This window comes from Thalia democratica, chromosome 1, assembly GCF_965202585.1.
Source record: "Thalia democratica chromosome 1, ktThaDemo2.hap1.1, whole genome shotgun sequence".
In the NCBI taxonomy this organism is placed as follows: domain Eukaryota; kingdom Metazoa; phylum Chordata; class Thaliacea; order Salpida; family Salpidae; genus Thalia; species Thalia democratica.
In genome coordinates this window covers 79,751,047-79,775,565 of record NC_139165.1, presented here as the reverse complement: position 1 = coordinate 79,775,565, position 24,519 = coordinate 79,751,047, and the positions used below count along the sequence as shown (strand labels likewise).

Here is a 24,519-nt window from a genome sequence, read left to right as displayed (position 1 = left end):
AAATGCGTAAGGATACAAGAGGTACCAAGTATGCTTACTATATGCTGTTTTTTGGTATTGCTTCTAGTTAAAAGCAGACTTGGTACTTTCCCACTTTTAACATTTTTTTTACTTTATATTTAAATATGAAAACAAAAGATAAAACTATACATCTATTACAAATAGAGGATATAGGTTTATGTAAAATAATAATACTTTTAGAAACGTTTTACTAACTTTAAAAATAATTAGATTTTATCTTTGACTTTACTTATATGTGACTTATTTGATACTTAACATTTATAGTCTATTCTACTTAGCAAATTCAATTTATAGTTAAGCATTTGTTTACAATTAAGAAATGGTGTGGTTTCTATATTTAATTTGTTTCTATAGCCTTTCACAAAAATATGCATTTGGTGCCGTAATGGATTTCTTTTTTTGAACAAAAACATATTAAAAAAAATTTATAGTAAAAATTGTTTATGTTAATTTGACATTTGCCAACATAAGGATAAACTTGTCTCGCATTGTATAAAGATATGTTAATTGATTTTTCGAGTAGGAATGAAATTTCATGCCATGAGAATTTTGAGGAATTGAAATTAAAATTTATACTTTTTGAAATTTTTAGAAATCTAAAATGCGCAACTAAACGAGAGTGCGTAACGTCACGAGTGCGTAAAGATTCGAGAGGTTACTGTAATTTAAATTGATTCAAATAATGCTATATAATTGCTGAGTTTTATTAATATTTAGAAACAATGCAACTACAACAAATGTTTTAAAAGTATTATTATTCTATTATTGATAATACACATTTACAAAGCTTAAAAGTTCTTACAACTTTTTAGTGAAAAACCAAAACTTTTTACAGTATAGTACAGTTTTAACATTTTGTATGAAATCAACTATACCAAGCATAACTCGTTCTACAATAGAAAAATGCTGGTATGTATACAAGATGTAGCTAGAAAAAACTATAACTGTAATTAGAAAAATAATTTATTCTTTTTTAACCGTTTTGTGATATCTTTGATAATTAATCTTTAAAAATTGTTCAAGTTTACAAATTTTGTGCTGTTACATGATGCACCTAAATTCAACGCACTCAGTTTAGATTTACAATAAAAATGTTTACAGTTTTAAAACAACGAAAATAAACTTAAATAAAACAGAAGCAGAATTTTGACGAATCAAAAACGCAATTGAAGCCAATTACTTGACGGCAGAATCTCGAAAACAATGTCGTAAAGAGCAGAGCGAACAACCAAAGACACAGAAGTGCGACTTGTGTGTCGTTAAAAGTCGCTGCTTTTTATCTGTAAAGTGGCTGTCATGCGTAATAAGGGAAAATTTACAAATCAACCTGAATGAGATGAGATATGGTGGCACAGAAAGTATTGACAACAAAAAACAGGAACTTTTTTATTGCCACTTTGCCGAGGTTTTGGTTTTTTGCCGGTATTGAAGAAAGAAAAAATTACTAGCTTGCTGGTAAAATTCATTCTGGGTGTGCTAAAATTAAAAACATTTGTTTTGTAACTTTTTTTAGTACAGTTAACGATAGCTTATTTCAACTTAATTGATAAACAATTAAATGTATAGTTTTATTTGTCCAAATAGCTACTTAGGTCTCTTGGTATATGATCAATACATCAGGCGAGAGTATTTATTTTTAGCTTCTAAACATAAACAAGTTTTTTGAAATAAAGTTGGTTGCAAATAACTAAATAAAAACAACGTATTTTAATCATGACTAAAATAGAAGAAAATTAGTAGAAGACTTCTGAAACAAATTAACATATGACGCACATTGAAAGTGTTAAATCAATATTTTTAGAACTTGAAATATAATGCATATATCGCATATTGCTATTTTATTTGAATTTGATTTTATTTTTTCTTAAATTTAAAATATTTTGATATAATTTATAGATCATTTATTTTAAAATACATAGCTCATATGCAGGTTAAAGCTATAACCATCTGACCTAATACAATTATAACCTACAAGTCTACTGACATTATAACTGAAAGGTCTATTACAGTTATGTGGGGTGAAGGACATTAAGGAAGATTGGGAAAAGCTAAATGTTATAATGTTATAAATGCCCTCCCAAAAACTAAGTAATTGTTTGAATACTATTTAGTTCAAAACTTGTTAATCTGCTTATAATAAAATGTTATCAGGTCTTCGAGAAAATTTTTTTTTAATAAAAATACTCTAAGAGTAAGTACTTAATAACTTAAATAGTATTAGAAAACCCGAAAACTAATAAAGTTAGTTTTTGATGTTTTTAGAAAAATTATTTTAATTTAAACAAAGTTTATGTTACAATTGCTTTCAAACAACAAAATATTTATTACTATTTTTGACTACAAATAGTAACTTAGGTGATATAGTTACGTTACCGCAAAGTTTAAACAAGTACAATACACACTAAAATTTATTTCTACTTTTTAAAACTACGGAAATAAAATAATAAAGTTATTTTAATAATAATAAAAATGTTACAGTAAATTCCAAAGTGATTAAAAAAAACAAACAATAAGTAATTACTATTTTTAAGCGACGAAGTAAAAATACAAGAAAACCACTAACTTTGACAACAACTGTAACTAACTGTAAATAAATAATAACTATGCATTAGACTCGGACAAAGAAATTGAGATAAAACGATCCGAATATACTTACGAAGCTGCTAAGTTATTTAAACTTGAACGATTAAAAGGCGACGTGACAAAGGAAAACAACTTCGAACTCGAAGAATGAAGCAGATAACGTAGCGAATGAAAAGGATAAACTTCGTCTCGTAGAAACTTGTAATTTTGACTTTTAAAGCATAAAACCCGGCAACTTTGATTTGGATGTCTAAAAGCCGCCTTCAGACTCGAACAAGGCGAAAAAAGCCCTCATTCAGCAAAATTCGTGTTTATATGTAGAATTGATTCGAGAGAATTTTCCATTTCCATTTGCGCGAAAACTATACTGTGATTAAATGCTTGTGTAACATACTTTTAAAGACTGGAAAATGTCATTTTTTTAATATGATGTTAAATACTCGAAAGAATGTGCGCTTATCAAAAGGACAGGTGGAGGACACTGTCCTAACAAAGCAACCAAACAAAATATAAACGGATTGAAAGCATGAATAAAAATTAACTTTAACAAAGAGTACAAAGAGTACAAACAAAATTTCACGAGAGATCAAGTTATGATTCCCAAACAACCGTAAATTAAAGTTTCAATAGAATAATTTAGCTGGTGGATTCATTGACGGCCATGTAAAAAATATTAAAATAATTGCTTCTATAGCTTTGGTATAGATAAAGATTTTAACTTCGTTTGAAAAAGTTTTTGTTTAACATCAGTTTTAATCTTATTTCAAGGCATAAAAATGTTACGTGTTTCCTAAGCTGGTTTCGATTAACACTTTTAATAATATAAAGTTCCTATTTTTTCAAAAATTGCTATAAAATACGTACCAATATACTCTTTGCTAGTGTTTATAATCTATGCAATGCTCTTAACTTAAGCACTTTAAAAACAATCAAAGGTTAGAGTAAAGTGTTTTTAAATAAGCTACATATAGTTTTGTATATGTTATTACAGATTAAAAAACAGAAAGTCTTTATATATTGAATAGTCGTTAGAAACAATTTATATTACCTTTGACTCAGATATTAAAGCAGAATAATACAAAAACAGAAAGTCTTTGTGTATTAAATAGTCATTAAAAATAATTCTGTATTACTTTTGAGTTATATAAAACACATTTATTTTTCATAATGTGTTTTTAATTAAGCATCATTACTTAAAAATTTTGTATTATCTTATTAAAATCAATAAGAGAAGCCTAAACTTTGAATGGGAACATAAAGAAGACCATTATAGTTTTCTAACACCTGATAGATTTTATTGCTCTCATTAAAACAAAAAAAAACTATTTAGGTTAAATTCAAATTACATATTTTTTCATTAATTTGTTAGGATTTTTATATAATCTTTAACAAAAGATTATGAAGTTATAAGATTTTAGTAGGTATTTTTTGATCATTTCTTTATACTTTAAATTATATATTTTAAGTTCATTATCAAAAGGAAGTCAAAACTATCATTAAATAACTTTTTATTATTTATGAATCAATTAAAAAAGCTTAGATACTTCTTAGAAATTAAAAATATTTTAAGTTAAGTTTTACTTTAATTGTGTATGTTTTTACTTAATTTTCATTGGCTTAAATTGTATGATATACTTCATTTTTAAACTTACTTGTAAGCTCCTTGTAAGTTTTTACTAACAGTTTTTTGCTAACATTTATCTAACTGCTAAAATTTAAAGTATTTTTGAGTTTAACACATAAATAGTAAAAAAACTTTCACGTTTTTTTATCAAATATGGTTTATTTATATTTAAATATTAGAAAGATGTCATGTCAGCAGTTTTAAAAAAGTATTAAATAAACTTATGCCATTTTGACTTTATAAAATCTTTGTACATATAAACTTATAAAATTGACATTTTAAAACAGGAACCAGTTTATAAAAGGGATTAAGTAAGCTACTTTTGATTAAGTACTTTCGTTGGGTATTTTTGTTTTGATCTTTGAAATGTTATTTTAATAGCTCTTTAAAAGTTTTTCACTCGAAAATGGTCTGAAACTTCTTTGTTACTTATAAAAACTAGTACTAATCAAAATATTTTAACGGTTTTCAACGTCTAGTACCAAATTAAATGTCGTTATTACAATTATTTTACTTCTTTTACACTCTTCTTTAAACAATATATCTAAAATCTACGTACTTGAGTCTATAATTAATCTTAACTTTTGCTTTAAGCAACATGTATATTTTGTTAAATGAAGCCTTTCTAGTATATATTTTCAGTATTATATTACTTTTCAGGTAAAAGTATACTGTTTTAAAGTAATTAGGAAAAAGTTTTTTGTGGTAAAAACTCTCAACTAGTCTCTATACTTAATATTTACTGAACACTAATGCAGTTTCATTACTTATTTTGCAGTAATGTTGGTCTAAAATATTTTTTTACTATAATTACTACAGCTTTAATCAATAAACACGGCCCGCGGAAAACTTTTTTTGAAAAGGGCGACCCTCAAGCTAAAAGTTTTGTATTGTTTAACATATTAATCATATAATTACACAAATTTGCAAAATTTTCCGCAACAAAGACATTTTTAAGCGAAAATGCGCTTAGAGCCAGCTTCATTGTGACGTGGAAAATTCTTCGAAAAAGTCCAGTCCATCACTTCAATACGGGGAAAAAACCAGCGAAACGCATATTGCAACGATGAATACGATGAGCAAGATGAGCAAAGAAACCGAATTCAAAAGCGAAGAAGTACAACAGAGTGTACAACAAGAAAGCGCAGGTCACCCGGAAGGGAGCGGCCTCAAAAAAAGAAAAAATTCCGGCTATGTGAACACATTGAAAAGTCAACTAGCCGCAGAGAAAAGCCTCCATGAGCGCCTCGAGCAGCAGAAGGAGGAGAAGATCGCGGCCCAGCAGGTGGAGCTGGACCAGCAGGAGGCCGCCCACAAGGTACAGCTCGAGGCGGTGCAGGGCAAGTTGGCGTCGACCTGCTCCACGGTGGCCGAGCTGCAGGCCACCGTGCAGGAGCTGCTGCTGAAGCACGACGCCACCGTCGCGAAGCTGGACGCCGTGAAGCTGCAGCACGGCGAGGCGATCGAGGAGGTGACCCGCAAGCACGCCGAAGAAACCTCCAGGCTCGGCGATCAGGTGGGGAAGCTCGAAGAGCGGAACTCGGAGCTGGAGGAGGCCGTGGAGGTGATGCAGGAGGCGACCCGCAAGAACGTGCTCAAGCTGGCCGAGGTCGAGAAGGCGCTGATGGCGGAAAAGGCCACCTCGACCCGGCTGCAGGAGACGCTGCAAGAGACGCAGCAAGAACTGTCGCGCTCAGAGTCCGCCCTGGCTGCCGCAGTGGCGGGCAACCAAGCGGTCCGAGAAGAGGTGGCAGAGCTCAAGGCTGCCAATGAAAAAGTTAACCACGAGCTGGTCGCGGTGCGAGAACAAAGATCTGAGCAGGAGGGAAAATTGACGCGAGTGCAGGCCGAAATTGAGGAAAAGGAGTTCGTTTTGAACGAACTGAGAGTGGAGGGTCAACTGCTTAGGGAGAGGGTCAGCAAGAGTGAGGAGGAGGTCAGGGAGAAGGAAGGAATGCTCAAGGCGGCTTCTGAGGAGGTTCGAGAGGCAAGGAAGGCTGTGGCGGAAACAGAGAAGGAACTTGGAGTTGCTCAAGAACTCATGAAGGAAAGAGAGGTGGAGTTGGAAAAGACAACTGACGAAAATAATGAGTTGCTACAAGCGAAGATGGCTGCAGAAGCTGAAAACGCGCAATTGCTGAAAGAACTGCAGGACCTTAAACAGAAAATGCACAAAATGAAAACATCCGGCTTGCTGCGCCGGATATTCAAATGTTATAAAAAATAACTTAAAAAGAAAATATATATAAATAATTATGTGTCAAAAAACAAAAAATATAAAAATAAATGTTATATGTGAAAGAGGTGTGTTTTTATGTACAATGTGAACTTAAATATACTTTACATATAAAGCGTATAAAGCTATATAAACATTATAGTACACTAAGTGTGTAAAAGATAGTATTTTTTTAGTTAAGATCTTTTTAATCAAAACTAAAAGTTACTAAAATTCTAAGAAAAGTATAGAAAAAGGTTTAAAAATAAAATGGATAAGTGGTGAACTTCTTGAAAATAATAAAAACAATGTTTATAGTTTATTTATTTTAATGGTATATTAACCTAATTAATATTAATTAAATCTTATTTAAGGTCTAAATTACAAAACCTTCAATCAAGTCACATAGTATTTTAATACATCCATTTAGCTTTTTAGTGATCAATGTTTTATAATATCTAATTTAATCGTATTTAGCTTTTTTTTGAAGAAAGTAAAGTCTTTTTATCTATATAGAGAACTTATAATGGAAATGTACTAAGCATGTTCAATAGCTAACTCCAATAAAAATACTAGAGAATAGACATTTTAGTTTTTAAATGCATAACAATATATAAAACAATCTTCCAAGTTTTTCTGTAATAGTTTATACGTATTACACTACTTGGCGTCAGAATTCCTTTTGTTTGCACATTTCTGGTTTCAGTTGGTACCAGACCAAGACAAAAGTTGTATAGTGTAAAGTTTAATTGCTTTTGCGAAAAGAGCTATATCGGTCACTTTCAACTTAAAAACTATGATAATAACCTGCTTGTGTTTTGAAATTCATTGAAAAGCAAAATGATCTTCAGTTGCGAACATCTAATAAATAATAGAGATTGTGCTAGGAAATATGACATATCCATATACGATTTAGAATAATCCATCATTGCAATAGTGTATTTGATCTCGTGAAGTTGGAGTCTATCTCCATATTTTTAGAGAAACCAGAACTGTGCAAACTAAAGGAATCCTATTACAAAGTGTCTTTATTTAGTTAAATTGTCCTTTTTTTTCGTTAGTAGTTTTTGAGTTTAATTATTTGTTACTTTACACTGATTATTTATTGCGCTTATTACTTTGTTAGTTTTAACTTTTTGTGTTTTTGTTTTAAAAACTATTTATAATTTTAAGTTCGTTCTACTGTTAAGTTCTGACGAAAAGTATTGTAATACGTATTAACTATCACAGAAAAACTTGGGAGAGTGTTTTATATATTGTTATGCATTTAAATAAATTAGCTAATAATGTTTGAAATTTTAGTTTTTGTTTTTTTGCAAAGTAAACAATAATAATTTATGAAATTGCCATCAACACTAAGATATATTTTTATAATTTTATCTTTTTCCCTTATCAATAAAGTTTAAAATCAATTTAGTCTCTACCAAAAAAGAAATTCAGACAAATAATTAAAGAAACACAACTAACTAATAAACTAAAAAGACAATTAGTAAAAATTAATAAACATGACTTGTAATAAAGAATATGTACCCCCTAAAACAAGGAAATTTACACCTAGGTTAAGAATCGCTGCTCTAAAGTGTGCTGGAAAAAAGTTACGGTCAGGTAGATTGATTTACTCAGCACTCAAGCCAGCTCGATTTGTTGTTTGAGCAGCCTTGTTTCCAATATGAATAACTGAAAGTTTTGAAATAATGAAAACAAAAGGGACTCTGCCGAACAACGTCCGTACTTGAAAAGGGCTTACAAAATATATTAGCAAAATGTGACCCTGCATATTTGTTTTGCCTCCACGAGACTTTCAACATTCAACATTGTTTGCAGATAGTCTCTATGACAAATTACGATTTGAAACTGATACGTTACTGAATGATGCAACAGATTCTTTCTGATGGTTATTTTTATAAATTGAATGTAACTATTTAACTGAGGTATCATGCTGCCTTCTGTTAGCACAAAGAGCCAATATAAAGTAATAGTGTTTTTTTACATTTTTTTAAAACCGCATCTGTGCACATTAAAAGGCAGGCAACGCACGGACAGCAGACCCCATACAGTCCAAAACATATTTTAAGTTGCAAAATATTTTTTTACAAAACTGACCAATATATAAAAAATAAATAAACTAAACATTTTCTATTTGCCCTTAGCTTATCAAATAAATACTTCTATAAAGTTTTGCTTTTAAAAAGTTATAATCCATTTGTAGTATATCTGCTCCAAAATTGCAACCCGCAAATAAATAATTCTCGTAAAATCCATAAAAGATTTTTTCTTGTAAACCTGGCTCGCCCATAATAAAAATTGTCCAAACTTAGTATAGATAGAAATCATTCTACTGGGCATTGAAATAAGCTAAAGAATGTTTATCATATTTAACAATGTTCCCAAAATAAACTAAATTAAAAATCAAAGGAAATATTTTTTAACTACCTGATAAGAGTCCCTAACATTTTTTAAACAATACTAATCTTTTTATAACTTTTTTTGGTAGATTTTTTTTTAATTCAATAGATAGTTCGTTATTAGAATTTTTTTTATTTCTATACTAAACAATGTGATATCATATTTAACGCACAGTAACAGGAGTTCTACCTACACTAAGTTAGAGCAATTTTTATGACTTTGCCTTTAATTATCTACTACGCATTTTTTTAAGAAAATAAAGAACCACTGTTCATTAAAAGGCGTTAAATTCAGAGATCCTGATAAGTAAAATAAGTATAAGTATAAGTAAAATAAATATTCAAAACCAACTAAACCTAATAGTGATAAGTTAAGTATTATGCCTAAAACTTGTAATTGCCGTAAAATAAATAAAGATAACTGCCCATTAAAAGGTAATTGTTGAATCAAAAATGTATCTTATAAAGTTTAAGTTTAAAGTGAGGGCCCTGATAAAATTTATATCGGAAGTACAGCAATTAGTTTCAAAGATAGATATGCTAACCATAAACATACTTCGAAAAATATAGATAAAAAACAAAGCACGCGTTTATCGGATTATGTCTGGAGCTTTTTTCACAGGTACGGTAAAAGGCCAAACATGGAGTGGAGTATTGTTTCAAAAATCAAACATACATCCAACGGAGTAAGTAGAATTTGCCCAACTTACAATACAGAAAGAGCAGTTATTGCAGCAGAAGATAAAGACCTACTTCTGAACAAGCGACAAGATTTATCGAATATTTGTCCTCACAACCGACGAATTTACTTTAAATAACCCTGTCTACTAATTCACTTATTCATTTCACAACATTTTCATATACAATCACAAACATTAAGTTTAATACTACATGTTTCTTCTATTTCATTATATACCGTGTATATTGTACTGTACAAATATTTTAAATTTAGTTTAAATTTTTAGTGAACATTTTGCTGCATCGTTTGTTCCAAGCTGAAAAACTTATTGATTAATTTGTTAAATTTGTTATAACGTAACATTTCTGCACAACTTAATTTATGTTTCTTTTTTAAAAATTTGCCTATTCTTAGAGCTTTTTTGAGGTTAGTACATGCTTTTATTAAAATTGTAGTTTTTGTAGACAATTTTATATTTATATTCCAAACTTTGTTTTTAAACCATAAAGTTCGTTTATAGTTACTACTCACATAAATATTATACATAGTTATACATGCTTATTTTCTAATGTGTATTAATATTTTATAGACTCCGTAGATCTGTTCTTAAATTTATTTGAGAGTAGTGAAACGCCGTTAGTCGGAATAAATTTTTAAGACAAAAACATTTGTGGTATATATATTTCATTTACATTCAATAGCAATCTATTAGTTGATATTATTGTACTTTAGTCATCATAGCTTTTAAGTTTACTTTGATAAAATAAATTTTGTTTTAAACGGCTCTTGGAAACATTTATATATAGGAAGCTGTCAAATTTGCACGAGTAGACAATTTTGCACGGGTTGAACTTTTTATTTTAGTTTTTATTTTTGTCTTAATATCACTGTTACCCCTAACCCTTACCCTCGGTCGGTAGCTTTTTTTTCTCATTTTAATTAATTTATTTTCATTTATTCATTTTAGTTGTTTTCTTAATAATAATTTAATTGTTTTTTTTCTTTTTATCACTGTTACTCCTAATTCTTACCCTCGGTCAGTAACTTTTTTTTTTCTTAAAGTTTTTTTTTTTTTACTCTCGTGCAAAATAGTAACTCGTGCAAAGTTGACCCTTGGTGCAAAATTGTGTTCGTGCAATTTTTTCCCCTCGTGCAAATTTATTTTTGTGCAAAGTATCTTCGTGCAATTTTGTTCGATCGTGCAATTTTGTTCTCGTGCAATTTTGTGCACTCGTGAAATTTAGTAACCTCGTGCAATTTTGACCCGTTCCCCTATGTTAATGGTTTATAGCAGTGGTCGTCGAGGTAATTGAAATTTGTGCTCACTAAACTGAAATAATAAAATGTTGTGCGCCCCAAGCTCAAAACTCCCCGCAAAAGTGTCTGTGACATTAATATTTTTGCTATTCATCAGAAATTTTAATAATATTACAATGTAAATTTCAAAACTTTTGAGGAATATCTAGTGTAAGCTTCAAAATCTCCACAAAAAGGCCTGAGATTAATTTTTTGCTTTTCATCAAAAACTGTGAAATGTCCAAAGTAAGTTTCAAAATAATATCTGCGCACCCCTAAATGAGTTTCGCGCCCCTCCAAACTTTTTACACTACAATTGTTGTCAACTTATGTTCTGTTTACATTTATCAAAATATTGGGAACCACTAATAAAATGGTATTGAGCTTGGACAAACTTAGTTTTTTACCTGATAAAAACATAAGAGTGGTAGTAGCTATATGCTAAACAGTTAATTGTAAATTGTTCTTATTCTAATTTCTGATATGGTTTTAAATTGATAACTTTGCTTATTTATTTTATGAGTATTATCTATCCTACTTACACTCAAAATCAAAACTGATAATCACGTATTAATAGCTTCAGTTGTAAACGTTGATTAAATCTCGAATTTAAACAATGGTTAATATGAATAAAAACTTATACTAAGATTTTTCTGTTTTGCATACATTCATGTAGTTAATTTCAAAGTTATAATTTTCTTCACAAAATTACATGGACAAGTAAAATAATTTGATGAAAAAATAATAAACTAAAAATGCATGCATTACGTGCAAAATAGACATGAAACCTTATTTTGAACTTTTTTCTAATCAATTAAAACATTTCTACGAAAACAAAAGAAAAAACTTTTAGAAGTAGTGGATACTTTTTGAGAATAGTAAACAAAAAATAGTACTCTTCTGAAAATTAACTAAGCTTAATCGTTACCTCCGTTCAAGGTTATTCTTATTTTGGCTTGTAACAATAAAAACTATGATTTTTTTATATTGTGATAAATTTTTTGGTACTTTAAAATCTATACTACAAAATATTATGTTGTATATTTAAGATTAGTTGCAAATATTTAAGTTTTCAGTTGTAATAAAATATTTATAAAACACAAGCGAAAAACTATTAAAGAACTTTATTGCATGAATGAGACAATACTTAGCAAAATATAAATACGTAAAAACCGTAAATAAGAAATCAAGAAGTTTGTTCTAATGTAAAACATTATTGTTTTTTTTTTACTAATTTTGTTTTTAAAATTATAAAAACATATAAATAGTATATAACTAAAATGTTAACAAAACCTAAAATTTTTACTATACAAGAGCATAACTGCAAAAAAAAACACTTTAACAAATAAGTTTCAATCAAAAGTTGTTAAAAAATATGTGAAGTGTTTTACCAAAGAAACAATTACATAGATAACAGGATAACTGTTCTGTTTCATGCTTTGTGTCAAAAATGTGCTAAATATAAACATTTGAGTGATACTTTAAAGATAAAATGATTAAGAAAAACTTTAGCAGAAACCACTTTTTTATCAAAGCAAATTTAACATTGCTTCTTGTGTTCAAAATTGTACAAAATAACATAATTATATAAAAATTAGCTACCTTTTGCAACATATATTAAACAATCATAACTTTTAAACATAACAGTAAAAGTTTACACATTAATAAAGACATTATACAAATTATTTTTCGTCATTAAACTTTTTTTTGGATAAATAAGTTTTAGGAATATTGATATCAAAAACCTAATATTAAGTTACATTCTGAAAACTTAAGTAAATATTAAAATTTTTAACATTTAAATAAAAAAGGACTCTTAGTAAATTTAATAAGCACGTATAAAACAATTTTTTGGTCCTTAAACACATTTTCATAAACACAAAGAAATAATTCTAAGAAGGCCTAGGAAATATTTATCTAACTCCAAAGATTTATAAAAGAGTTTATAATTTATAAAATAAACCAATTAACTTTCAAAACGGTATAAAAATAAATAATTTAAATAAATAACAAACACACTCTACTTACTCTTTGAAATTGTTTTCTTAAAATCAGAAATATTCATTTAAACAACATGAAATACCCTCAAGTCAAGAGGGCAGCAGCTGCACTTTGACGCCCAGCCTGTCGACCACGTGCTGCGGCATGCAGAGCACGGGGTTCACCTCCCTCAGGCTCCCGTCGCCCAGCAACGACATGCCGCACACCCCGAACAGCGTGTGGAACGGGTCGCAGATGTCGCCGGGCCGGTCCGCGATGCCCCCGCCCTCCTCGTCCTGCGAGGCCAGTATGAACTTTTTCAGCAACGCCCCGTCGATCCAACGTAGCTTGCCGATCATCTTCAGCGAGGAGAGCACCCACCACGAGTAGCACACGTCGGGTTTCTTCTCCGGTCGCCCGTTGAGGCCTCCCGACGCTAGCTGGCGCTCGCACAGCCACCAGCCCAGCAGGTCGGGATCGACTTCTTCCAACCTGTTTGATTTATTTTAGTTGTTTCCTCTATTTTCTTTAAAAACAATTGAAAATTCAAAGTAACTTTTGTGTACTAACATACACGTGTTAATTTTGAATTTGCTTGATCAATATAAAAGGCGTAGGCTTATGTATTACTATGTAGATAGCTGCGATTGACAAGTAAATAATATTAAGTTTCTACACTATTGCATGTTTGAAAACTATTAGCTAGACAGTTGTGGCTACACCTTACAAACACAATACAGTTAAACTAATAGGTCAACAAAAACTCAAGGAAACTTTACGCAGCTTAGAATGAAGTTAAACTAAAAACTTTTAATTTATCAAACATTTAAAGTAACCTTCCCAACAGCGACAGGGCGCCGAGGCAGCAGTATATCTGACCCGAGTGCGTCTCGCTTCCCGGCCTGCTCCCGAACCCGCCGTCGAAGTTCCTGCACGAAACTATGAACTCCACGCATTTCTCAATGTTAATGGGGGAGTTTCCCTCTTGCGAGCGCAACTTGCCCAGCAGCGCGAGGGTGGCGACGGCGCAGAAGGAGAAACGGGTGTCCACCTCCCCCCACTCGTCGCAGCTGAAGCTGCCGTCGTCGTTCTGCAGGTTGGACACGAAGTTGACGGCTGCTTCCACGTTGATTTCGTTTAATCTGTAAGTAATATACTTGATTCGTGTAAACTAACATTAATTTTATTTTTTAATAGATACAAACACTTGATAATACTGACGAAAGTTAATTACATATGATAACATTTATGGATTACTTATTAAAACTTTTCAACATTTTTTCAAGTTTATACAAAATGTTAACAACGAACCTGTCGTAGATGCACATGATCTGAACGGCCGACAGCGTGTACAAAATGGACGCGTCGTGTCTCGGAGCCGGGGAAAACCCCCCGTTTTCACCCTGGCAGCTCTTGACCAGCTCAACGATGGAGTCCTCGTCCAACCTGTCCCTGGACTTCAACAGGTCCAGGGCGGTCAGCGACCAGTATATCCCGCTCAGCCTCAGGTACTCCGTCATCTCGTACTCGTTCGCACACTTGGTGTCGTACTCGGCGATGTAGGTCACGTGCTTCGACGGGAGAAACGTCGTGGGCATGTCGGGAGTGTACTTGATGTCGTTGCTGTTCATTTCTGTGGATTTGCTGGACGGCTGGATTTTTTTGATAAGAAAATATTTATTACAGCACTGAAAAGGAAAAATCAGGTTGGTACGTTGTAAGTTTATGACAAGTTTTATTTTTAAATAAAAAGTGTAAGCGATGATTGCACGATTGGTGGTATAAATATGTATACAACGACATGGTTTTTATTAGACTTATGAGAAAGGTGTTAAATAAAAACTAAATCAAACAAAACAGGGTTGCAACTTTCAAAATACAAAAATTGCGTTCAGTCAGTGTAAGTTTATTGATAAAGCAGGAAGTATAATTTCATGTAAATTACAACATTATATAAAAAAAACTGAATGCGGATTTAGAAAATGTGTTTTTAGTCTTGCGAAACTTACTTTAAAAATTAAAAAACAAGTCTTACAAACTCGAAATATTTTCAAAAATCTGCAAATGCAGTGTGAACAGGCAAGTTTGTTTGTAAACTTATTGACTCAACTAATAAAACAATACGGTTTAAAAACTTACAACACTGATAATTGAACAAAAATAGCGTGAGTTATCTGAAGAAGCAGGCAACCCTGTAAAAACTTGAGCAACTTTGAAAAAAGTATTTACTACAAAGAACTAAAAGTTAAATCTTAAAAACATTATTTTGTTAGGTTTACCATATTTCATATAAAATCAAATGAAGTTAGATCGAGTCTTAAAAACAACTTTTAATTCTAAAACAACACTTTGGGATATTACCATAAAATCAAAAAGAAAGTTCTTCTTAATGAAAAAGTATAAACAAATAAAAATTATAAACTCAGCAATTGTATAATTATAAGAAGATCAATATTTTTTAAACAAAAACTTTGAAATTCTTAAACCAATTTGTAAAATTTTGTTCAAGTTGTAGGACCTAAAAATAATATTAAAATTAATACAAAAGCTAAAACACCGATTTAAGTTGATACAACAGTTTGAAAACATTAAAAAACTATAAACAACAATTTCAGATGAAAAAAATACTGCAAATTGTATTTTAAAAATCAATTAGAAAATCAATATTAAAAAGTCATGAATGAGGTTGAAACGTACAAAGGTGACAAATAAACTCCCTACTGGGAAACCCTCTCCACCACTTTGGCGGCTTCCTTCAGCTTGGCGATCATGTTCTGCAGCTCCTCCTTGTTGCAGGTGAAGTCCACATTGTCCCGATCATCGGTTCGCAGCTGTATCGTGTAATTGACCTTGTTGACGCGGTGCGTTTCGTTGGTCTTCACGCTGTAGTCCAGCTTCCATTTGCAGTCGACCACCTGATGAGAATTTGAATTGAAATTTTGATTGAAATTTGATTTTGAATAGACAGTCAACTACTTTTATTTAAAATACTTCGCTAAAGTTTGCACTAGAGTTTGATTTTATACCACCTGTTGTTGTAATTTTGAGAACGATTTTAGAAACATGACTTTTTAGAAATTTAAACTTATGTATCTTCTAGGTGTTTTAAATGGTAGGGTTGAAGTTAACATAAATTTAAATAGCACAGTGATTAAAATGAACAAACTTGTAATCTAATTTTTATTTGTAATCTACCACCTGAAGTACCTTTATTTGGTTTTAATAATAAAAAAATGTACTTCTTTTTGAAAAATCTTCTACTATACAAAGCTTGTTTTTGTAACCTCACCTATTGTAACGTGACCTGAAGCATTTGTTGTAAAGCTCAAACATATATGTTTACTAGGCTTTTTCAAATGTCTGATTTTTTATAAAGGTGCTTTTGTTATGAAAAACTTAAATGGGAAATAACTTAAATTAACAAATTTGTAATCTGATTTCATTTTCAATTGACCATCTGTTAAGGGCATAGGGGAGTCAATCACCTTTTTCACAATTCAGTCTTATTTTTTTGAGTTTTAACTAAGCTACAAGCTGCTTTTTACAGATTTTGAATCTATCAATTTTTTTATTTATTTTTTAATTAATATCTATTTTCTAAAATTTTTTGAGATGCAGCCAGTCAAAGTCAGAGACTACAATAGGTTCCTTATGGGGGGGGGGGCGCAAACTAAAACCGCGAATAACTAGAAATCAACAAAAATCTACCTCCTCCTACGTTTTTTGAGATAACTACCTCAAACTTTCAGGAAATATTCTTTAAAATATTTAGAAAAATTAAAAAATTAAATTTTTACAACATGTGGTTTACCCATCCCCTATGCCCTTAAAATTTGGTTTGAAGTTTTAGTGATCAAATTAAAACAGAAAATAACTTTTCTTTATAAATAGCTTTTATTAGAGTTTGTGATTTTTTTGTGATTATTGTTTTGGTTTGAACATTTTGTAAAGACTAAACTTAATCTAAAAGTTTGTATTTAATATGTATAATTGATTATGAAAAAATTTTGTTGTAATGGTTCAACTTATATCTACTATACTTTTTCAACTAACTTATTTCAATTAGATAAGATTATTAATACCAAAGTAGCACAATAAGTATAAAAACAGGGTTGCCAAAGGTTTTTGAGAAATGTTTTCCACAACTTTTCAAAAAAAGAAGTTTTTCGTATTTTTACCTATTTTTAGAATAAATTAAGCTTTTAGTACAAAACTGTCTTAAATAGTATAGCAACATTTAAAATATACTGTAAAGTTACTTTACATTTGTTTTTTGATAAAAAACAATTTAATGATAACAAAAAAACCTTATCTATTTGACAGATTTTTTGGTCATATTGACATTTCATTACTTTACATGTGAAAATTATATAAAATTCCAGGTATTCAAGGGTAGTGAATTTTGTTCAAAATTCAGGGTATTTCTAGTTTTTTTTTTTAATTACGCGTCTTTCCAGAATTTTTAAATCTAAATTGTTAAATTCCAAATTTTTCCAGGACTCCAGGTTTTTTGGCAACCCTGTAAATAATAATAATAATAAAAACATGAGTAGTTGGTTAATTGAAACTAACTTGATAGCTAAAACCTAAAATTTAAATTTTTGATAAGCTTTAGTTGCAAAACAAGCTAATAAACTTTGAGCATACTTGTACTTAATCAACTTAATGCAATTTAAACTAATACTTTTACATGTACGAAAACTTTTCAGCTAACTAATATCGAATAACAGAATATTTATTATTACAATAGCACAATGAGAACAAATAATTAAATCAAACAAATTTTAAGGGGTCGGCAGCCTTTTGAAACTCGTGGGCTAATTTTTAGTAAAAATTGCTCGAGGGCCGCAGTTATTTAAAAATAATTAACAGTAATCAAAAGAAAAATGCTATTTTAAACCAAAGAAAATAACAAAATAAGTAGTAAAATAGCACCTTTAAAGAGTATTTATTAAACTAAAAGCCTAATTGTAAGTTTTTATTGCAAAACCTTTTATTTTTTAGTTTTTTTTTAAGTATGCTTTTAGCTAAAAAGTACCTCGCGAGCCGCAGATTTTGGCTTTGAGGGCCGCAGTTTGCCGACCCCTGGGTTAGACAAACTAACTATTTGATTATGAAACCAAAGCTGATATGCATTAATTAAATTATTAAAACTATTTATAATCGAAGAAGCTTTTATTTTTTAGTAGAAAATAGGTTGAGAAAAAAAAATTGATAACTCAGTAAACAAGGAATCAGAAAGTGAATACAAAAATGTTTTGCTTTTTTGAAACAAAAACTAGCTTGATTATTCAGCACGAGTTTATGACTACAGCTTTAAAGAAATTCAGTTTTATCACAATTGTACAAAACCTTTTGTCTAATAATAATTTTTAACTTGCTTGAATTTTTGTGTAAATATTTTCTGTAAAACAAATATTATGTAGTTTCAAAACCGCATAATATTTGATTCTTTGCTTTTACAACAATCTAGATTTAAGTTTATAAGCAAAAATTTATGTATAAAAATTAACATAAGTTTATTTATGGATTGCACACTATTTAAATGGAATTGAAAACATTTAAAAGCTTCTGCTAGTGAAAACCATTTTAGGCTATTTTTGAATTTTTTACTAGTTAAGCTTATTAAAACCACATAATTTTTATATAATGCAATCTAGTAGTAAACCTCATAACAATTTAGTTTACTGACAAAGATTAAACTGTAATTACAAGTTAAAACAATCACAAAAGTAATTTTAAAATTTAAAGATTACAAATAAAAACTTAACTAATATATTATAATTGATATCAAAATAACTAACTTATTTTTATGAAATTTATTTATGTCCTCAAGAAATTTAACATAAAACAAACACTAAAATAATTTAGTTGAATTTTCTTCTTTTACTCAATTTAGTCAAAGCTAGCTTAAAAAGCCAAAAAAAAGAGCAATACAGTGTAAAACATCATAATTAGTATTTGTTAAATTGAAATTTTTTAAATATTTATTGTTAAATAAGAATTTTGTTAAAGTATGTTGTTTAGATTTTACAACATAATTTAACAGCTTTTTTGTTTACCTCGAAAATAGTTTAACAATGAAACAACCCAAAATCTTTAAAAACACAAAGTGGAAATAATTGCTCTTGTATTGTGTTTTAAATTTTTTCAACTATGTCAACACATTTGTTAATTTAAAAACATAAAGGATCAAACTATCAAGAAGTTAATAACTTATAAATAATGAAAACAGTTTTTATTTTTAAAAAATTTCAAAACTTTACAACATTTTGTTTCACTCTCAAAAAAAAGGTACACCTTATTATTTTAGATAAGAAAAAACTTTTTAAAACCAAGAGACAAACAATATGATTTTTTAAATAAGTTATCTGTAACAGTTTTAGTTTCCTTTTTTTAAACTTTGTAGTTATTAGCAATTTAGCAGTAAAAACTGTCTGAAATTATTTTTATTAAATACAATATAAAGTACATATAAAAATAACAATACATTTAAATTTAATTTTACTAAAATGCTTAAAAACTATGATACACCAATTTAGACAACTAGATACAGCTTCAAACCAGTTTGTAAATTATTATCTATTTTCAGTTTTACCGTATTATAAAGTTAATGAGTATTTTTTGATTATTGTGATATTTTATAAGACACTATATTATGAAATCATAGAGATCATTTAACATGATGAAAAACTATTTGCAAAATATGAACAGCACAAAACTAAAAACAATCAACAAATACCTTTTTAGCAGTTTCCACTCCAAACCTGCTCAGATGAGTTCTGAGGCTGCCCTTGTAGCTGTCGTAAGCAGCCACGAAAACGTCTTTTCTGCCTGGCATGAAGTTGCAGTCTTCTAGTAACAATTCCACCTGTTCACTCTGCAGGTCTTGCTTTGCGGCCTCCAACGCGAGCGTCATTACGCCCTTGTAGGCACTTCTCAACCGATCTGGTTGTTTTGACGGGAACAAGTTTTCCAAGTTTTGTTCCGCCTCTCTTTCATCAACCAGTGCCAGCCTGAAGACGTGGTCAACAAACTGCCTGAACTCTTTGTCAGAAAACAAGCCGTCTTCTGCTACGAGACTCAGATGGTTTATGTTTTCTTTCGATACTATTTCCATGATTTATTTAGTTTTCTGTTAAAATGAAGAACTTGAATTAGTTGTTTTTGTAAAATTAAAAAATGAAATTAATGATGAGAAAATAGTTTTTCTAATGTAATTATTTTCTTTTATAGATAAATTAACTACTTTTTTACTTTAGTAATAAACACGTAGTAATAATTTTTTAATTAAAAAATAAATACTTTATGACAAAGTAACAAAAAATAAATCTAAGTTTATTTTTTAGTGTCAAAAATTAACAAATCCTTCTGAGATCATTTCCAAAAATATTGAAAGGAATATTTTCTGAAAATTTGAGGTACTTATCTCAAAAAATGTAGGAGATAGACTTTTAGTGGTTTGTATTTATTCACTGTTTTAGTTTTCTCCTTTCATAAGCAACCTTTTGTACTCTCTGATTTTAACCATGTGTATCTTAAAAACTAGTTTGAATACTAAAAAATTGTAAAAAGCAACTTAAGCCTAATTTAAGTTATACAAAATAAGATAGAGTTATAAAAAAATTATTTACCCCTGCCAGTCCCATGGCCTAAATATACAAGACACAACATTTAACAGATAGAGAGTTAAAAACTATTTGAAGACAAGAGCTTAAATATTTTTTAAACGGTCCATTCAAAAACAAAAATCAACCTAATTTTTTTATACTTTTTGTTTAAAATACTTTTTTAATATTTAACAAATTCCAAAGGCTTGAATTTTCAGTTTATATACTTAAAGAAATATGAGTTTTATTTTTATCCTTCAGAATAACTAGCAATTTCAAATTTAAGTTAAAAATGCATTTATTGGGCCAATACTAAAAACCTAAAAAGACTTGTTATGTGTCAAAGGCTACAATGAACTTTTTTGTTCTGTGAAATAATAGTTTTATATTTTACTTTAAACTTTCAAAGAATCAAGTATGTATTATTATGCCTCTTATGCTCTTAATTTCAATACATGGTTGCAATTATAAAAATATACTTAGACTATTTATTCGCAGCTTACAAAAATAAAATCTGTTTAAAATAATTTAAACCAATAGCAACAACTTATGTACAATATTTAAGGCAGTATGTGTAATTTTATTGATGGTAGCCAAAGGACTTTTGAAGTATTTTATGGATTTAAGTACAAATTTGTCTGTCCTCACAAGTGTGAAATTAAAATATAGACAAAACAAAAGGGTTTAAGTAACTTTAATATACATCAAAAACTATGTTTTTTAAATTTGTTTTTCTTTTATTGTATAAATATCATGAAGTAGCTACAGCCATTGAAAATAAAAAACACCACTAATTTTTATAATTTAATAAGACTTTTATACATTACTTTCCAAAAATAAAATAAATTTATTGCAATTATTTTTAGATGTTTAATTAATTTTTTAATACCTTTACTAAAACAGATAATGCTTTTTGGATATAAATTTTAAGTATCTATTAATTAAGTTTTTATGTATTCTTGCTAATAACTTGTATGACATAATTTTGAAAACTACAACTGAACTTTTAATTACATTTTAAATACTTATTATACATAAATAGAATGTGGTTGTCTACAACAGAGACAAATTAAATTTATTTATACAGTGGTGCAACTCTTGGAAGCAAAAAAAAACCTGAGTTTATTAAATATCTCAACAATTAAAATTTTGGCAGAGTTGTCCAGTGTGCGTGATGCACAATAATGTGTTTATAAAATTTTTAATGTGCACATAAAATGCTTATGTTTTTTTTTATGTTCATGCATAATCAGCCTTGTTCTATTTTTCTGCCTTTTTTTATAGTTATTAATTTATAAGTTTTAGTGCGTTACCCCAACTTATATACTAAATTTAAAAAGAAAATACTTTCAATTTGCCAAAATGTTTAATTTGATTTGCAAACAGACAAACAAAAAGTATTAGTTATTTACTGTACTTATTTTTATCATTGATTCACTGAGCACTTTTCATTAAGATGTTGATTAACACTAATTTTTTTTTACTAAGATCAGGACTGTATTGTATACATGCTTACTCACTTTATATTTTTATAAGGGCTAAGTAAACACATTTTTTGTATTTAATTAGAACTTAACCAAAAGATGAAAAATTCTTAAGTAAATTTAAATCAAGACTGTAAATTGACAATGACTAAATTTAAACGTAAGTTGGGGGTATGGAGTAATTGTTTTTTACAACTTGATCTAGTATTGTAGAAATTTTAAGCTGTTAGTTGCTTTTTATACAGTCTTTTAGTACTCAAAATATTTTTTGAGATTTAGCTATTTAAAGTCAGAGAGTACAAAAATTTTGTATAAGAGGAGAAAACTAAAACAGTGAATAAATAAAAATTACTAAAAAGCTGCCACCTCCTACATTTTTTAAAATAAAATTTTCCAAAAATGTTTCTTGCCCTAGTTAGCAGAAACAGTTTTATAAATTAAACTTCTAAAAAAATACTTTTTCAAAAGCAATTTATTTTAAGTTACCAACCTTTCTGGATGTAATTTCAAATAGTTAGTTAAGATGATAAAGTTAAAAATTCAAAAAGATTGATTTAATTTTGTGGGAAAATACCTTTTTTTTTTAAGCTGTTAATTGCACATCTATTTATATGTTTCCATATGAAACCTATTGAAGTCACAAACTCAGGGCTGCCATACTATAGAAAGTTTTTTGAACAACAATAAAAAACGCGCTCAAAATAATTGGTCTAACAACCAGGTGAACAAAAAAACCTTTTAGTTACCAAGTTGTACACCACTTGGATACAGTTTAAAATCTGTCAAGAACAAAAAACAACAGCCTGAGTGACCAAAAACTGGCCTGTGTTACATCAAACTAGCCTTTGAATCAGCCTATCTAATCAAAAGTTCATACTTAAAATATAAAAATTCTTTTAAATTCAAGCTTTTTAGTGATATTTGTTTGATATTTCAGATTTTTCAAATTTTTTTAAACTTTCTCAAATTTCAGGTTTTTTTTTCCTAAATTACCAAATTCCAGGCTTTTCCTGGATTCCATGTTTTTTGGCAACCCTGAGAGAGACTTAATATTAAGTAAAAAGCTTTTTTTTATGAATAAGACTGATTTTTAAATTATCACAACAACTTGTCATGAGACATAGAAAAATTTTCAAAACTAGCAATTTCACACACTCAGGCAGACTCACGGTTGTTTAAACTATTTTGAAAAACTCAAACTATTACTAAATGGATTGACATAAAATTTAAAAGTCATTTAAACCATGATTTTATAAATCTTTTCAATAGTTCTTATAAGTTTTAACATGTGCAATAATATTTCACCAAGATTTTTTTTCAGTTAAATACATAGTTTTTTATCTTTATTTTTTGGTTAGCTTAATGTTAATTTCAAAAGGACAGATGATGAAAACTTGCTTGCTTGACCTTCAAAAAAGGTTTACCATTGTAAAAGAAAGAGTGACAGTTATCACATGGTTGGATTGTCAGTGTGATTTTTTTGTTGTAGAGCTGGTGAACACTTGCTTAAGATTTGAGTTTTGTCATTTTCCCTCACTTTGTGGCTTTTAGTATTATGATTTTAGCCTTTTGAGTGTAGAGGTAGGGAGTGCAGCACATTTTTTTGGTCATATTGTAAAATTATATGAGTACTTATGATAGGGATGTGTTTTTGCGTCATTAAGAAGAATCTAAAAAATTTTGCAAAAAAAAAATTATGCCACCCAAAAAACTAATTTCAACCCTGAAAATCATATATTTTTTGATTTTTGACTTAAATAGTAATAAAATCACTTATAACATGTCCTAGACTTATAATTTATATCTTAAATGAAAGCTTATTATTATAGGCATACATTTAAAAACATTTCAACTGCATTTGATGTATTATGACATCATAATCACCCTAAATATGCAAATTTTGTCTGTAAAACTGTACTTCTTTTTCTTGTATAAAAGACAAATTCTTCTGTTGTTTATAAGTTTTTATTTATTTTGAATTTAAAATGTGTGGAGTCAGCTAGCCAGAAAGATATTACTGATGTAATGTTATTTCAATTGCACTGTAATGAACTGCTGCAATTACTTACATTATTCATTGTTGAACTCTGTTGAACTTAAGAGAATATTTAAAGCTTGCTGCAGTTATGAGAAATAAGGCTTAAAATCAATGATGCAAATTTCATCAAAAACATAACAAAGTACTTTTTTATGTGTGCAGTTACTGTGTGTTTTGTGTTGCTGATAGAAAGAACTAATGAACTTATCTAGAACTTATTTGTATTTGCTAGTTTTAGGTTTTGTTTAAATATAGAGTTAATATTTTGAATTGCATGTTAATGGCTTTAAATTATTTGAGTTACATTTAAAAGTTTAATAATTTATTAAGCATTTTATAGTTTATTGCTCACTTGAAATTTTATTTTATTTTTAGTTAATTTTAGCAAGGTATAAACTATTTATATTTGATTCTTTTCAAATTAAAAATGAAAATTTTTTTGATAAAGTTGCAAAATTTCTGAATGAGATGGAGCAAAGGTGGGTAGCAGACAAAATTTTTTAAAGCTTTTACAGGTAAAATAAAAAATTTAAAAGAGGAAGAAAAAGGATCAATACGTGCAGAAGCGTCTCAAACTTTGTAAA

The 24,519-nt window shown here is 29.1% G+C and overlaps 2 protein-coding genes across 2 annotated transcripts; both read right to left on the bottom strand.

The window, feature by feature from the left end:
• Window positions 1-12,728: 12,728 nt before the first annotated feature.
• Window positions 12,729-14,446, bottom strand: LOC145849203 (geranylgeranyl transferase type-2 subunit beta-like). The gene is made up of 3 exons (XM_082954324.1): window positions 14,115-14,446; window positions 13,640-13,945; window positions 12,729-13,295 (listed from the first exon to the last, which is right to left on the bottom strand). Exons 1-3 carry the CDS (start codon window positions 14,432-14,434, stop codon window positions 12,914-12,916), a joined length of 1,008 nt encoding a protein of 335 aa, XP_082810450.1. The 5' UTR covers window positions 14,435-14,446; the 3' UTR covers window positions 12,729-12,913.
• Window positions 14,447-14,693: 247 nt separating this feature from the next.
• Window positions 14,694-19,933, bottom strand: LOC145849204 (COMM domain-containing protein 3-like). Its single transcript, XM_082954325.1, has 2 exons — window positions 19,546-19,933; window positions 14,694-15,718 (listed from the first exon to the last, which is right to left on the bottom strand). Exons 1-2 carry the CDS (start codon window positions 19,921-19,923, stop codon window positions 15,521-15,523), a joined length of 576 nt encoding a protein of 191 aa, XP_082810451.1. The 5' UTR covers window positions 19,924-19,933; the 3' UTR covers window positions 14,694-15,520.
• Window positions 19,934-24,519: the final 4,586 nt, after the last annotated feature.